The 17,852-nt window shown below is 37.5% G+C and overlaps 1 protein-coding gene across 1 annotated transcript in view; it reads right to left on the bottom strand.

The window, feature by feature from the left end:
• Positions 1-11,548, bottom strand: part of LOC124607412 (DIS3-like exonuclease 2) — a 198,625-nt gene extending 187,077 nt beyond the window's left edge. Inside the window, exon 1 of the mRNA XM_047139737.1 lies at positions 11,150-11,548. Within this exon, the coding sequence (XP_046995693.1) occupies positions 11,150-11,409 (260 nt within the window). The 5' untranslated portion in view covers positions 11,410-11,548. The remainder of the gene's footprint in view (positions 1-11,149) is intronic.
• Between the last annotated feature and the right edge of the window lie 6,304 nt (positions 11,549-17,852).

The following is a 17,852-nucleotide window of genomic DNA, read 5'->3' as shown; positions in this document are numbered from 1 at the left end:
CACCATACCATGGCCTGCACGTTAACCGGATCTGACGTCCGCGAATTTCTTGCTATGGGAAAAGTTGAAGGATATTTGCCATCATCATCCACCAACAACGCCTGACAACACGTGTCAGCGCATTGTCAATGCATGTGCGAACATTATGCAATTGCCAAATCCACTGAGGTTGACGGACATAATTTTGAGCATTTATTGCATTAATGTGGTATTTATGGGTAATCACGCTGTAACAGCATGCGTTCTCAGAAACAATAAGTTCACAAAGGTACATGTATCACTTTGGAACAACTGAAATAAAATGTTCAAACATACCTACGTTCGGTATTTTAATTTAAAAAACCTACCTGTTACCAACTGTTTGTCTAAAATTGTGAACCATATGTTTGTGACTATTACAGCGCCATCTATCACAAAGCGAAAAAAGTGTTCCAACTAAAACATTCATATTTCTTTACGTACTACACGAATATGTAATAAAAAATGGGGGTTCCTATTTAAAAATATGCAGTTGATATCCGTTTACACAAGGCAGCGCCATCTAGCGGGCCAACCATAGCGCCATCTGGTTTCCCCCTTCAAGCTAGACAAGTTTCATTCTTTGTAGTTTTTTCGTTTGACGCTTCTTTCGTGAGATATTTGGCCCGGTCATGATTAATGGACCAACCTGTATAGGCCTAGTGTAGTACCACTAACAACTCTGTTGAGGACACTTGTCTAGTAATGGACTTCACTACCAGAACTTGCACACCACATTGTTCAACATAACTTATACACCTAAAAAACAGACATCAGATTATTGAAAAGTAGCAATGGTGATCTGAATCACTACTTGTTCTGAAATGATGTCCAACAGCTTTCCATTATTATATTGCAGTTAAGTTAGTCTGATTTTTTTAAAACATGATTGTAAAAAACCAGGAGCAAATTCTATATATCATTCAGCTTGTTTTAGACAAACAAAAGCCTTAAAAATAAAATGCTGGTCCAGTGAATTAGCCAGAAACAGCTGGCCCCCATGTCGTTTTTGCTGGTCACCTCCAGTTCCGTGTAGAAATAAATGACGTGAATAAGATGTCATACTAAATGTCAACTATCTCAGAACATTAATGAATAGAGAATAGATGCTGCTGGAGTTGTCGAACGTACAGTGACGAGTTCCACCTTTCGACCTTATGAACACTCTCTATTAAATATTGCCTACCTTTCAGAGCCTGTAGCGTTCTTGTTCTCGGGCTCTCTCTTCCTTATCCTATGTCTTTTCTTTCATTTTACTTCAGTCCAGACAATGTCACCTTCGGCCTCTTCTAGACAACTTGCACCAACATTTATCAAGTCTTCCGGTTTTACTGTTATATTGTCTGTCTCGGTAACTGTAAGCTCTTTCGCAACATCTGATAATGTTTCCGTAATTTCAGAAAAATCTCTGCTATCTACTGGAATTACACCCATGTTTTCGCCCATTACATTAACTGTCTTACTGAAAGCGAAATAAAACTTCTAAAATCTTGCTCAATGGGTGCAATATTAGTATTATAAACAAGAAAATTGGCAGCAATGGTTGTAAGATGTTTCAAATCACTTATTACAGCAAATCAATTTAAGCTACTGTGTGACCATCTTCAGTGCTAAAAAAGTATGACATAAAATCAGACATGAAGACCTTATAATATATTACAGATATTAGTCACAATAAGTACATTACTGTAACGATACATAGTTGTTGTTGTGGTCTTCAGTCCTGAGACTGGTTTGATGCAGCTCTCCATGCTACTCTATCCTGTGCAAGTTTTTTCATCTCCCAGTACTTACTGCAACATACATCCTTCTGAATCTGCTTAGTGTATTCATCTCTTGGTCTCCCCCTACGATTTTTACCCTCCACGCTGCCCTCCAATACTAAATTGGTGATCCCTTGATGCCTCAGAACATGTCCTACCAACCGATCCCTTCTTCTGGTCAAGTTGTGCCACAAACTTCTCTTCTCCCCAATCCTATTCAATACTTCCTCATTAGTTATGTGATCTACCCATCTAATCTTCAGCATTCTTCTGTAGCACCACATTCTGAAAGCTTCTATTCTCTTCTTGTCCAAACTATTTATCGTCCATGTTTCACTTCCATACATGGCTACACTCCATACGAATACTTCCAGAAATGACTTCCTGACACTTAAATCAATACTCGATGTTAACAAATTTCTCTTCTTCAGAAACGCTTTCCTCGCCATTGCCAGCCTACATTTTATATCCTCTCTACTTCGACCATCATCAGTTATTTTGCTCCCCAAATAGCAAAACTCCTTTACTACTTTAAGTGCCTCATTTCCTAATCTAAGTCCCTCAGGATCACCCGACTTAATTAGACTACATTCCATTACCCTTGTTTTGCTTTTGTTGATGTTCATCTTATATCCTCCTTTCAAGACACTGTCCATTCCATTCAACTGCTCTTCCAAGTCCTTTGCTGTCTCTGACAGAATTACAATGTCATCGGCGAACCTCAAAGTTTTTATTTCTTCTCCATGAATTTTAATACCCACTCCGAATTTTTCTTTTGTTTCCTTTACTGCTTGCTCAATATACAGATTGAACAACATCGGGGACAGGCTACAACCCTGTCTTACTCCCTTCCCAACCACTGCTTCCCTTTCATGTCCCTCGACTCTTATAACTGCCATCTGGTTTCTGTACAAATTGTAAATAGCCTTTCGCTCCCTGTATTTTACCCCTGCCAACTTTAGAATTTGAAAGAGAGTATTCCAGTCAACATTGTCAAAAGCTTTCTCTAAGTCTACAAATGCTAGAAACGTAGGTTTGCCTTTCCTTAATCTTTCTTCTAAGATAAGTCGTAAGGTCAGTATTGCCTCACGTGTTCCAGTGTTTCTACGGAATCCAAACTGATCTTCCCCGAGGTTGGCTTCTACTAGTTTTTCCATTCGTCTGTAAAGAATTCGTGTTAGTATTTTGCAGCTGTGAGTTATTAAGCTGATAGTTCGGTAATTTTCACATCTGTCAACACCTGCTTTCTTTGGGATTGGAATTATTATATTCTCCTTGAAGTCTGAGGGTATTTCGCCTGTTTCATACATCTTGCTCACCAGATGGTAGAGTTTTGTCAGGACTGGCTCTCCCACGGCCGTCAGTAGTTCCAATGGAATATTGTCTACTCCCGGGGCCTTGTTTCGACTCAGGTCTTTCAGTGCTCTGTCAAACTCTTCACGGAGTATCGTATCTCCCATTTCATCTTCATCTACATCCTCTTCCATTTCCATAATATTGTCCTCAAGTACATCGCCCTTGTATAGACCCTCTATATACTCCTTCCACCTTTCTGCTTTCCCTTCTTTGCTTAGAACTGGGTTTCCATCTGAGCTCTTGATATTCATACAAGTCGTTCTCTTATCTCCAAAGGTCTCTTTAATTTTCCTGTAAGCGGTATCTATCTTACCCCTAGTGAGATAGGCCTCTACATCCTTACATTTGTCCTCTATCCATCCCTGCTTAGCCATTTTGCACTTCCTGTTGATCTCATTTTTGAGACGTTTGTATTCCATTTTGCCTGTTTCACTTACTGCATTTTTATATTTTCTCCTTTCATCAATTAAATTCACCATTTCTTCTGTTACCCAAGGATTTCTACTAGCCCTCGTCTTTTTACCTACTTGATCCTCTGCTGCCTTCACTACTTCATCCCTCAAAGCTACCCATTCTTCTTCTACTTTATTTATTTCCCCCATTCCTGTCAATTGCTCCCTTATGCTCTCCCTGAATCTCTGTACAACCTCTGGTTCTTTTAGTTTATCCAGGTCCCATCTCCTTAAATTCCCACCTTTTTGCAGTTTCTTCAGTTTTAATCTACAGGTCATAACCAATAGATTGTGGTCAGAGTCCACATCTGCCCCTGGAAATGTCTTACAATTTAAAACCTGGTTCCTAAATCTCTGTCTTACCATTATATAATCTATCTGATACCTTTTAGTATCTCCAGGGTTCTTCCATGTATACAACCTTCTTTCATGATTCTTAAACCAAGTGTTAGTTATGATTATGTTGTGCTCCGTGCAAAATTCTACCAGGCGGCTTCCTCTTTCATTTCTGTCCCCCAATCCATATTCACCTACTATGTTTCCTTCTCTCCCTTTTCCTACACTCGAATTCCAGTCACCCATGACTATTAAATTTTCGTCTCCCTTCACAATCTGAATAATTTCTTTTATTTCATCATACATTTCTTCAATTTCTTCATCATCTGCAGAGCTAGTTGGCATATAAACTTGTACTACTGTAGTAGGTGTGGGCTTCGTATCTATCTTGGCCACAATAATGCGTTCACTATGCTGTTTGTAGTAGCTTACCCGCATTCCTATTTTCCTATTCATTATTAAACCTACTCCGTACATACCCAATATTAAAATCTTGAACACTCATGAAATAAAAACAAATATTACAACTTCAAAATGGTGTCAATACAAAAGAACATAACAGCTAATGAACAAATGTTAAACTGAGCTTGCAGCTTACAACCACATGCAGCAAAGCCAGGTTATTACATTACATAGGCATCACAGTGCCCTCTTTATTCAAATAACACATTACATATGATTTTTTTTTTTAAATTGTCAACATTTCTGAGCTCTTCCACTATGGAGAACTCATATTGGAAAAACATATGCTGGCTTCCTCACACAACTCAATTCGGTATATTTGTCAGTAGAAGTCCGAGAGTTTACATCTTGTGTTAATGTTCATTCAATATCCTATGGAATAAGAAAAGGTTTTCAAGTACACAAAGAGAAGTATAAGGAGCTCACCACCATCTTTACCACTATGAACAATACTTTCTCCTAGCTGATGTTAAACTGTGCTTTGGAGGTGTACGCTCATCTACGAGACCAACTTGGTATGAATTCATTTTCTCTTTGGTCTGCAGAGGCTAGCATGTTTGGGAAGTGGCAACTATCATAGAAGTCTCCATGACCCTTCATCTCTGTTGCAGGGGTGAGGCTAGGGTTACATATTATGAGATATATTGTTGAGCTATAACCGTACGCAGCACTAAAATATATTAAAGCTCCTGTGTTTAGCAAGTAGAGTTCTAATTCAGAGGTTAAGCTTTCTAATAGTTATCCTATGTTTTTTTCTTAGTTGTCCTGTTCCGCAAGTGCCTGCTGATGTTAAAATCCCTGAATAACTGTTCCACAAGGCTTGTTACCTCAACACACAATTGGCCATGGTTGGCTATTGATTCTATTATTGCATCAAGCGGCACTTGCTTTCTAAAAGTGTTTGAACGTATGCAGACTCATCCAGATGTCTTCTTGGTATTTCTTCAGTTTTTGCAAAAGTTACAGTAATTTCTGACATGGGGAAGGTGATCACCTAATGTGCCTAGTAGGATAAATGCAAGGAAGATTAGGATCAGTCTCAGTGACATCATGGTCATTACATACACAGCACGTGTTCAGAATGGTTCAACAATGGGGAAGGAAAATGACCACACCTTTTCAAACAAACCATCCTGGCATTTAACTGGCACAATTTAGTGAAACCATCAGGCTGATATAAATCAGGATGGTCAGATTGGGATTTTAACCGTCATCATTTAACTGTCATCCTCCCGAATGCGTCTCCAATGTGCTAAGCACTGTGACACAACTGAGTGTTGTCCTTATACTGCATACAGGCTCATCTGCATTCAAAGTGGTGGTCAGATTGGTTGCAACAACTAAATTACATTTTGGTTTAGGTATTTATTTTGTTATTCCTTTCTTATTATTTATGCAGGGTTTGGGCTCTAGTTGGAATTTTTCAGTTTTAACATCTGAAGGTGATAACTGGACTATTCTGTGACTTGACACCCGTGACACTTTCGACCAATGGCTGATGTCGGGCTGTGGATCTGCTCCATTTTGGGAGTGCATCTTGGTTGATGAGCCAGTCTCTGATGGCACTACAGGAAGCAAATCTCAAGGTTATTCCAGATGCACCAGTGTTGACCTCTCAGCTATTGCCATAGGTTTGGGAGTTGAGGTGGTTGGTGAAAATGATGCATGAATCTGTACTGACTGCCACAGTTTTGGCACAGAGCATAAGGAAGTGGTAGGTTTTTTGCCATTATATCTGCAGACAAATGGTTCACTTTAGGAGATAGTGTAACACTACCTTCTGCAGCATATGTAGGAGATTTCAGCATACCTGATATACATATTGATCAGGGACATCATTTCTGTAAGTACAATGGGAATGGTAGGAACACATGTGTGAGTATAATATGCCAGATATAGATGGATGGTTACTGGAGTTCTCTGATCCCTAGGCAGTGACCCCAGTGAATATAACAACCACAGAACAATGAGTGGTGGAAGTGGCAGAATGTTTTGTTACCACTGAGGTAAAAGGCAAGGCGCGCAAATTTTTATTGGATATGGGATCAACGCTATCTGTAATCATCTGTGGATTGCTCTGTCCTGGGAATATGAGCCTGCCATGTGCGCAATTGGTGGACATAAAATAAGTACATTGAGTTTTACATTGGTAGTTTTTGTAATTAAAGAGAATAGTTTACAAGCAAGAAGAAAGTACTTCCCCGAATCTGTGGCATTTATAACACCATTCACAGAGTAGTAGTTGTGGTTTTCAGTGGAGATTTGATGCAGCTCTCCACTATTGTCTATCCTGTGCACAACTACTGCAATCTACATCCATTGTAACTTACTTACTACAATCAAGCATTGGTGTAAACCTACAATTTTTACTCTCTGAACCTCCTGTTCTTGCTAAAGTGATATTCCTTAATGCCGCAGGATTCTTTTAGTCAAGTTATGCCACCAACTCCATTTTCAATTCAATTTAATGTTCCCTGCCCCTCATATAAGGTGACTCATGAACAAAACAATGCCCTCTTCTTTTGAGTTGAAATACCCCCATCATATGTCAACATTTCCCACATTCAGGCATTTGTGAAATTGGTGAAAGTTATTGCCAAACTGTGAACACCAAAGCTTTGGAGTGGCAAGAGACAGTAGCAAATACATACGCATTACCTCCAAAATATCACTTAGGACAATAAAGGGAAAAAGATAGATTGCTACTCACAATAAAGCTGACATACTGAGTACAGATAGGAACAACAAAAAGATTGTTATTCATTTACCTTTTGGCCAGAAACAGACACACATTTGTCACAGTAGCAAGCACAATTCGTGCACAAATGACCACCATCTTCCGCAGCTCAGATCAGAATGTGACTGCCACATAGTACAGAAGCAGTAATCTGGAGGTTGGGGAGGGGGTGGGGGGAGATACAGGGTTATAGTATAATTACAAAGTGATAATAGTGCATTACAAATTAGCTATAAAAGCTGAATGAGGCAGAAAAGGCCAGTGTTCCAGTGGAAACAGCTCCACAAGGAAGTATATTACTGTTCAAGTGCTTGCCCATACCCTAGAGAAATAAACAACAGACAATACCAACACTATCACTCAACCATACTAAATAAAAAAAAAATATGATGCACATTGTGGGAAACACTTATTTCTGTCATGTGTTACAGGCAGGGGTGCGCTGGAAAAGCCCAACAAATGAAACATTGAAATAGCTCTCATCTGGTTAATTAGAAATTAAGTTAGCCAAATGGGCCATTAAGAACACAAATTCAAGTGGCCCACCAGAGACCATGTCACCAAATGCATTCTTCATTTGGTTTCCTAGAACCGAACAAGAGGGCAATAGAAAAATTGGACACAGGATGGTATCAAGGATGCAAAGGACGAGCAGTCTTGCACACTATTATCTATGCTATGAAAATGCAAATCATGGCAACTGCAACTGGCATGCCGCTTGAATTTGCATGCACAATGACATGAATGGCTAACATCAGTGCTAATTAACTTAAAAAGGTATAAAAAATGGTAATGGAAATAGTACCTGGATTATATTATATAGTTAATATGAAGTCCACAATACCATAGACCAACACACAGTTCCAAAACACTGTACCAGAAACTTCTCTTCAAATATACAGTTCAAACTAAATCCACAATATCACAACACCACACACAACTCAACAAATCTGATATCTAACACTAGACCTAAACACCTAAAAGCAAAGTCCACGGTACCACAAAACCACAACTCACCCATATGATTAACACTGAAAATCTCACCTTATCAACACCAATGTACGAGTAAAAAACTCCACAACACCCATCAATCACAATCTGACACAAATACCAACAACTAACAAAATGGTTCAAATGGCTCTGAGCACTATGGGACTTAACTTTTGAGGTCATCAGTCCCCTAGAACTACTTAAACCTAACTAAACTAAGGACATCACACACATCCATGCCAGAGGCAGGATTCGAACCTGCAACCGTAGTGGTCGCGCGGTTCCAGATTGTAGCGCCTAGAACCGCTCGGCCACCCCGGCCGGTAACAACTAACACCACTACTCAAATATGTATAAAAAAGAATGCACTAACACCAATTTCAATAAGCACGAAACACAAAATTATGCACAAAACACATACATAAAACAATAAAAATTTAAACCAAAGTGTCATCAACACGACATCTCAAGCCCCATGTGTAGACTTCTCTAACAAGAAACCCCTCCACATAAGATGCTTCCACGAGTGAGTTATTAAGGGATTTTCTTTATGTGTTTGGCGATTTTGTTATGTCTGTTTAGTTTGGTGTTTGTTGTGGGAAAGAAGACTAATTTTTTAATTGCTTTTTTGTTACGTAGAGAGAGACGACAGTGAAGTTCAGGAACGTAGCATTACACTCCGAGACGGGTTTTGATATGATGTGTGTTATACAGTTTCTACAGAAGTTAGGTCTTATTGCTGAATATGTTAGGTTTCACATCTGTGGCAACAACACAAGGGTGATGACAGTTCCGGTGATCCGGGCTAGGAACATGTATATTTGGCATTGTCAGAGAGAGAGAGAGAGAGAGAGAGAGAGAGAGAGAGAGAGAGAGAGAGAGAGAGAGAGAGAGAGTGTGTGCGTGTTTTGGTTTTATTCTATAGTAACTGTGATGCTTTTAGTGTTGTATATCATGGTAGGTTGTCTGTATTTTAATGGGTATTGTGAATATGGTGTATTTGGGTTTCTGAGTTGTTGGGGATTTGGTTCCACTTTTTGGAGTTGTGAATGTTGCGATTTTGGTATCAACAGCTGCAGTTGAGCTATGTCGGTCAAAGGAAACTTCCAATTCCACTTTTGGAGTTGCAGGTGTTGTTTTCTTGGTATCTGTAGCTGCAGTTGTGCTATACAGGTCAAGAGAAGTGTCCGATTCCTGTGGTTTTGTTGATGTAGCAGAGTGCTGTATTTTTTTTTTTTTTATGTTAGGCCTATTTGTTTTGGGGTGATGCAGTGTTCTTTTATAGTTGCATATTTAGTTTGCCCCCACCCTAAACCCCCAATTTTCCATGGTTTTGGTGGAAGCATGCAGTGGCTTTACTGTCGTTATTTTGCATACACTGGAAGTAGCCATTTCTGCCGCATTGATAACGTAACCTTTCCTCACGATCACTGTGTGAGCGATACATGAAGGGTTGCATTACATTCCTAGTGCCATCATTCAAAGCCAGTTCTTGAATCTCTATTAACAGACTTTCTCACAATAGTTTACGTCTATCTACAAGAGTCTTCCAGTTGACTTCCTTCAGTGTCTCCGTGACATTCTCCCATGGATCAAACAAACCTGTGACCATCTGCACTACCCATTAGTCCTACTTCATACAGGTCCCACAAACATTCTAGAACCGGTCGCTTGAGTAATCTGTAAGCAATCTCCTAGCAAACTGATTGCACTTCCCCAGTATTCTACCACTGAACTTAACTCTACAATCTGTTTTACCTACGACTGACACTATGTGATCATTCCACTTTATATCCCTACAAAGTGTTTCACACAGGGGAACATATGAGTTGGCCGATTTCAACAGTAACTCACTGATATTACAGTCATATGATACTATGTTTTTTTCATTTTGTTAAGAGCACAATTTTACATCTCTGAACACTTAAAGAGAGAGAGAGAGAGAGAGAGAGAGAGAGAGAGAGATGTGTGTCTGCAGGGCAAATCAAATCATTCAAGGTAAAGTTGCACCTTCTTGTTAGCTAGGCCTAACCCATTTCACATATGAGCAATGAAGAAATATATTTTTATAAAATCAGTAGGTTAAGCATACTGACAAAGTCTCTCACAGGCATTAATGCTGAATGACTAACACAGAATGAATATAAATGCTCCAATTAAACATAAATGAGGATTGGAGAATCCAAGTATAAGTAGACCTATTAATACTTATTTCAAATTGATACCACCTTCTTGAGTATAAATAATCGATGTGTCTAAGTAAACATTTAGGTAGCAATAAAATATAAACATCATTTGAGTTATACAGAAGTTAGAAACATAGCAGTTCAGTTTTTACCATTCATTATTCAGAGGCCTTATGATATATTCATTGCCCAATTTGTCTTATCTAGCCATATTCAAAACTTTACCTTAATTCCAATTATAATGCACATAAGAATGACAAATATAAAACAGAAAGAATCCTCCAATTGGACACTAGTAACAAAAATAGTTTTTTGCAGTGCAAATTCTATTAGCATGGGAACTATATAGGCCTAGTGTGGTACCACTAACAATTCTACTGAGGACACCACACTGTTCATCATAACTTATTTACCTACACAGCACACATCAGATTATCGAAAAGTTACAATGGTGATCTGAATCACTACTTGTTCTGAAATGGTGTCCAACAGCTTTCCATCACTATATTGCAATAAAGTTAGTCTGATTTTTTAAAAACATGACTGTAATAATCACACATAAAAAACCAGGAGCAAATTCTATATATCTTTCTGCTTGTTTTAGGCGAAGAAAAGCATTAAAAATAAATGCTGGTGCAATGAATTAGCAAGAAACAGCTTGTCCCCATGTGTATTTTTCAGGTCACCTCCAGTTTTGTGTAGAAATAAATGACATGAATAAGATGTCATACTAAATGTCAACTACCTCAAAACATTAATGAATAGAGAATAGATGCTGCTGGAGTTGAACGTATAGTACTAGTGTCAACCTTTGGACCTTATGAACACTCTCTATTAAATATTGCCTACCTTTCAGAGCCTGTATCGTTCTTGTTCTTGGGCTTTCTCTTCCTTATCCTATGTCTTTTCTTTCGTTTTTCTTCAGTGCAGACAATGTCACCTTCGGCCTCTTCTAGACAATTTACACCTACATTTATACAGTCTTCCGCTTGTACTGTTATATTGTCCGTCTCGGTAACTGTAAGCTCTTTCGTAAAATCTGATACTGTTTCCGTAATTTCAGGAAAATCACTGCTATCTACTGGAATTACACCCATGTTTTCGCCCATTACATTAACTGTCTTACTGAAAGCGAAATAAAACTTCTAAAAATTTGCATCAGTAGTTGCAATCACACTGTCGCCGCACAACACATTTCGCACAATTACAATACACTCCATAAAAAAAAAAGTACCCTCTGCATTACTACCAACAAAACCGTCTGCTATCAGTTGATACGTCAAATCACTTGTGGGCTCACTGCTCCGTGAAGTAACATCGCTGGCGGTCGACCTAAGATTCTTTCACAAACGCAAATGCGATTTTTTTTTTTTTCTCATGTTCAACATCGAAGCTACTTCTTTCTACTCCTGAACTGCTTGACTTCGCACTGTACTACGTAGTAGTTACCCGAAATAAGACGGTAACTTATATCTTAACTATAATCTGAAATCTTGCACCAGAATATCAGGGAATTAAAAAACAAAGTAGATTAGCGTCTTGTTTTTTTAGAAGACTTTGAAATTAAGGGCGGAAAAGAGTACTTTGCCTGTCTGAACACCATATAGCCACTGGCATGAAAAATGTAAATGTAGTGAATATAAGCTTCCAGCACATGTAATTAGGGGCACTTTGATGAGAGGAGGAGTTGTTATATGTGTAAAAATTTATCACAGGGTGAAAAATTTAGGAACTAAAAAGTTCTGTGTATTGCAACATACAGAAGAACGTGCGTGTGAGCTTAAACTAAATAATGATACTATTATAATTGTAGATGTATATTTGTCCCCATTCGGAAATTTTCAGCAATTTTTGAAAAACTAGGATTCTCCGTTGTACTGTCTGTCAGACAGAAGGAAGCAAATTAGTGTTTGAAACATCCTGGCAGATTAAAAATGTGTGCCCGACCGAGACTCGAACTCGGGAGACGAGGTACTGGCAGAAGTAAAGCTGTGAGTACCGGGCGTGAGTCGTGCTTCGGAAGCTCAGTTGGTAGAGCACTTGCCCGCGAAAGGCAAAGGTCCCGACTTCGAGTCTCGGTGGGGCACACAATTTTAATCTGCCAGGAAGTTTCATATCAGCGCACACTCCGCGGCAGAGTGAAAATCTCATTCTGGAAATTAGTGTTTGTAGGAATTTCAATGTAGATTTTCTGAAAGAGTCAGACAGAAACCTTTCCCTTGAAATATTACCACAGTCTAACTGCGATATTACTTGGTTCTTTCAATTGACATCAATTACTGGTTCTCCTACCTGGGTGGTAGACGTAAGCAGCACACTGATAGAAAATATCATGAGTGATAAAATACCAGTGGTTATGAGGTTCAGAAAAGATTCTTTTTTTAGGGTAGCAAGGACAGAAAGAAACCAAATTTTAAGAGAAGTTACGACTGAGACAAACCTTCAGTTTGAGAAAGAAACCAAAAAACATAATTCTTGCTTATTACTTCAGCATAAACAGCTATTAAGAATTTTCAACAGTCAGCAGATATTTTAACTCTACCCAATTTTAACTCAGTCATTGTGAAATGTCAGCTATCTTTATTGTATCAAAATATTCGAGGACTGAGAAATAAAATTAATAAATTAATTATCTGCATATATGAATTCGAGTCTTCAAACCCAGCTGACATATTCTGTCTCTCTGAACATCATGTGACCACTGGTATAGAACTTTTAAGTGTTACATGGTTTAGGTTAGCGTCTCACTATTGAAGATCAGAAATTGAGTAAGGAGGAGTTGCAACATTCATCAGGAACTGTCATAAATTTAAGAACATAGACATTCATGAATTTTGCCTAGAACAGCATGTGCAACAGAAGTAGAATTTCACAAAAAATCCTTCATAATATTAAGTGTATATTGGACACCTGCAGGTAACTTTAATCTGCTCGTAAACCACCTTGAAGTGTACTGGCCCATTTAACAGCTGAAAACAAATAAATAGTGGTTGCTGGTGATTTCAATGTAGATTTCCTTAAAGACCCTTCCAATAAGATCTTATTTGAGTTAGTAACACCATCATTCAACTTAATTCCCACTGTAAAGATTCCCACTAGGGTAGCCGATTGCTCACAAACAGCCATTGATAATATCTTTATAGAAAAGTCCAATGAACAAAATTATATTACAAAATCAATAGTCAATGGCCTCTCAGATCATGACATGCAGTTCCTTCTCTTAAATGTCAACACTGAACAGGATATAAAATCTGTTAAATCTGAGCTCAAGAGGGTAATCAATAAGCAAAAAATTGATTATTTTAGGACACTCCTCAAAGACATTCACTGGACTGATGTTTACAGTGGTCATGGCATGAATGAAAAATATAACAATTTTGCTAATAAAGTGCTTACCTTATTTGAACACCGTTTTCCACAAAAACTTACCACAGTTAGAGCAAAGTCTACAAAAAAACCATGGATTACTCAAGGAATAGTGGTATCTTGTAAAACAAAAGGAAAACTGTATCTGTCAATCCAAAACAAATCCAGTGTTGATGCTATAGCACATTACAAGAAATACTGCAAAATATTAAAGACTGTAATACAGACATCAAACCAAATATATAACAAGGAAAAGATAGTCATATCAGATAACAAAATAAAGACAATATGGGATATAGTGAAGAAGGAGACCGGTAGAACCAGACATGAAGAGGGACAAATAGCATTAAGAGTAAATGATACATTGGTGACAGATGTGTATAGCGTTGCAGAACTTTTTAACAAACATTTCGTAACTGTTACTGAAAATATGGAGTTGTCAGGTTCTCTAGATGTTGCTATGGAATACCTCAAACCAGACATTTCAAGTAGCTTCCATAATATGAATTTGACCCTCACTATCCCAGCAGAAATAATGTCCATCATAAATGCTTTAAAATCAAAAATATCTAGTTGGTATGATGAAATATCAACAAAGTTAATTAAAGAATGTGATTCTGTGTTAAGTAACATATTAATCTATCTGTAAAACCAGTCGTTTATCAGTGGAACATTTCCTGAATGGTTAAAATACGCTGAAGTTAAGCCACTGTTTAAGAAGGGAGATGAAGAAATAGTATCAAATTTCCGTCCAATTTCACTTTCGCCAGCATTCTCACAAATTTAAGAAAAAGTAATGTACAATCGGCTTTATAACCATCTTATCTCAAATAACATACTGTCAAAGTCACAGTTCGGATGTCTAAAGAGTTCTGATATTGAGAAGGCTATCTACATTTACAGTGAAAATGCGCTTAATTCATTAGACAAAAAATTGAAGTCAACTGGTATATTTTGTGATCTGTCAAAGTTATTTGACTGTGTGAATCACAATATCTTTTTAAGTAAATTAGAATATTATAGTATAACAGGAAATGCTGCAAAATGAATCAAATCTTATATCTCTGGTAGGAAACAAAGGGTGTTACTAGGAAAGAGACATGTATCAAGCTATCAGGCATCATCCAACAAGGAACTAATTGCATGTGGGGTCCCACAAGGTTCCATTTTAGGGCCCTTACTTTTTCTTGTGTATATCAATGACTTTTCATCAGTAACATTACCAGATCCAAGATCGTTTTGTTTGCTGATGATACAAACATTGCAATAAATAGCAAATCAAGTGTAGTCTTAGGAAGGTCAGCTAATAAAATATTTGTGGACATTCATCACTGGTTCCTAGCCAATTTTTTGTCACTAAACTTTGAAAAAACACACTACATGCAGTTCAGATCTTGTAAGGGGTGTCCCATGAGTATATGCCTAACATACAGTGACAAGCAGATAGAAGAAGTGGACAGTGTTAAATTCTTGGGATTACAGCTTGATAATAAATTCAACTGGGAGGAGCACACCACAGAACTGCTGAAGCTTCTTAACAAATCTCTATTTGCAATGCGAATTGTGTCAGACATAGGCGATATAAAAATGAAAGCGCTGGCATACTGTGCTTACTTTCATTCCATAATGTCATATGGTATTATTTTTTGGGGTAATTCATCAAGCCAAGCACAAAAACGTGCAGTAAGAGTTATATGTGGTGTGAACTCAAGAACATCCTGCAGAAGCCTGTTTAGGGAACTAGGGATACTAACTACTGCTTCCCAATATATTTACTCCTCAATGAAATTTGTCATTAAAAATATATCACTTTTTCAAACCAACAGCTCAATTCACGGAATCAATACTAGAACTAATAAAAATCTTCACAATGATCTAAAGTCACTTAGTCTTGTACAAAAAGAAGAGCATTATTCAGGAATACACATTTTCAATAACTTGCCAGCAGCCATAAAAAGCTTAACAACCAATGAAATTCAGTCTAAGAGAAGCCTAAAGGATTTATTGGTGGCCAACTCCTTCTACTCCATTGATGAATTTCTCAGTAGGACCAACTGATTATATATATATATATATATATATATATATAAAGTGTTATGGAGAAATAGGTTCCAAATATTCATTAGGAAATGCAAGGCAATTATAAGGAAGAGGCAATACCTATGCAATTTGGCAAAAGTGAAATCGAGCCCACCTCTATTACTTAAATTAGGAAAATAATAAATTCACTCAAAAATAAAAACTCACATGGAATTGATGGTATTCCCAGCAGAATACTAAAAGACTGTTCCCAACAACTTAGTAGAATTCTCACCCACATATGTCGTAACTCACTGAAGCAGGGCATTTCGCCAAATCGACTGAAATAAGCTATTGTAAAACTGTTGCATGAAAAAGGGGATAGGGCTGATACTAGCAACTACTGCCCATTCCCACTTCTGACAGTTTTATCAAACATTCTGGAAAAAGTAATGTGTTCATGGACAGCATCACATATTTGTAGAAATTAGTACTAACAAAATGTCAGTTTGGTTTAAAGATAGGCTTTTCAACAGAAAATGCTATAATGCTTTTATTCATCAAATGTTAAATGCTGTGATCTCTCAAAGGCTTTTAAATCTGTGAATCATGGAATTCTTTTAGAGAAACTTAAGTATTGTGGTATGAGTGGGACAGTGCACAAATGGTTTAATTCATATTAATTCATATTTAAGAATGCAGAATGATAAAATTAACGGTACAGCTAGTCTACAAAAATCAGTAGAGTCATTTAACTGAGGAGATATCAAAAACAATGTCCCACAGGGTTCAGTCTGGGGTCCCTTATTGATTATTTATTTATTTATTGACACGCCAAGTTTCGTAGGACCAAATTGTTGAGCAAATCACCAAGGTCATGGAACATGCCAGTATATGAAATTACAACATAAAAGTAATAACAAAAAAAATACAACTCGTTTATGAACCCAAAAATGTCAATCCATAAGTTTATGTAAATGCAGTCAACAATACAACAAGAACAGCTTAATTTTTCAAGGAACTCCTCGACGGAATAGAAGGTGTGACCCATGAGGAAACTCTTCAGTTTCGATTTGAAAGCGTGTGGATAACTGCTAAGATTTTTGAATTCGAGAGGTAGCCTATTGAAAATGGATGCAGCAGTATACTACACATCTTTTTGCACAAGAGTTAAGGAAGTCCGATCCAAATGTAGGTTTGATTTCTGCCGGGTATTAACTCAGAGAAAGCTGCTTGTTATTGGGGATAAGCTAATATTGTTAACAAGAAATGACAGTAAGGAATATATAGATATACTGAAAGGCCATTGTCAAAAATCCAGACTCGTGAACAGGGGTTGACAAGAGGGTCGTAACTTACAGCACTTATTGCCTGAACCGCCCGTTTCTGAGCCAAAAATATCCTTTTAGAATGGGAAGAGTTACACCAAAATATAATACCATACAACATAAGCGAATGAAAATAAGCAAAGTTTAATTTTCTTCACAGACGATCACTCACTTCAGATACCATTCAAATAGTAAAAATAGCAGCATTAAGTCTTTCAACAAGATCCTGAATGTGGGCTTTCACAACAGTTTACTATCTATCTGAACACCTAGAAATGTGAACTGTTCAGTATCGCTAATCACATGCCTATTCTGTGAAATTAAAATGTCAGGTTATGTTGAATTGTGTGTTAGAAACTGTAAAAACTGAGTCTTACTGTGATTTAGAGTTAGTTTTTTTTCTACATGCCATGAACTTAGGTCATGAACTGCTCTATTTGAAACTGGGCCAATGTTGCGCACGGCGTCCTTTACTACCAAGCTAGTGTCATCAGCAAACAGAAATATTTTAGAGTTACCTGTAATACTAATATATATATTAATATATTCATAAAGCTGATACAAGTACAGTAATCATGCCCAACAAACAAGAATCAGCTGACGAAATTGTAAGTAATGTTTTTCAGAAAATTGTAAAGTGCTTCTCTGCAAATGGACTCTCACTAGATTTTGAGGAGTCACAGTAGTTACAATTTTGTACAGTAAATGACATAACACCATTGATAAATATAGACTTTGAAAGGAAGTCTGTTGCTAAAACAGAATATTCAAAATTTCTGGATGTGTGCACTGATGATAAATTGAATTAGAAGAAACACATTCATGATCTTCTGAAATGT

The sequence above is a fragment of the Schistocerca americana genome, chromosome 3 (genome assembly GCF_021461395.2).
Source record: "Schistocerca americana isolate TAMUIC-IGC-003095 chromosome 3, iqSchAmer2.1, whole genome shotgun sequence".
NCBI classification, from domain to species: domain Eukaryota; kingdom Metazoa; phylum Arthropoda; class Insecta; order Orthoptera; family Acrididae; genus Schistocerca; species Schistocerca americana.
The sequence above is the reverse complement of the archived record's forward strand: the minus strand, read 5'-3'. Positions and strand labels throughout refer to the sequence as shown.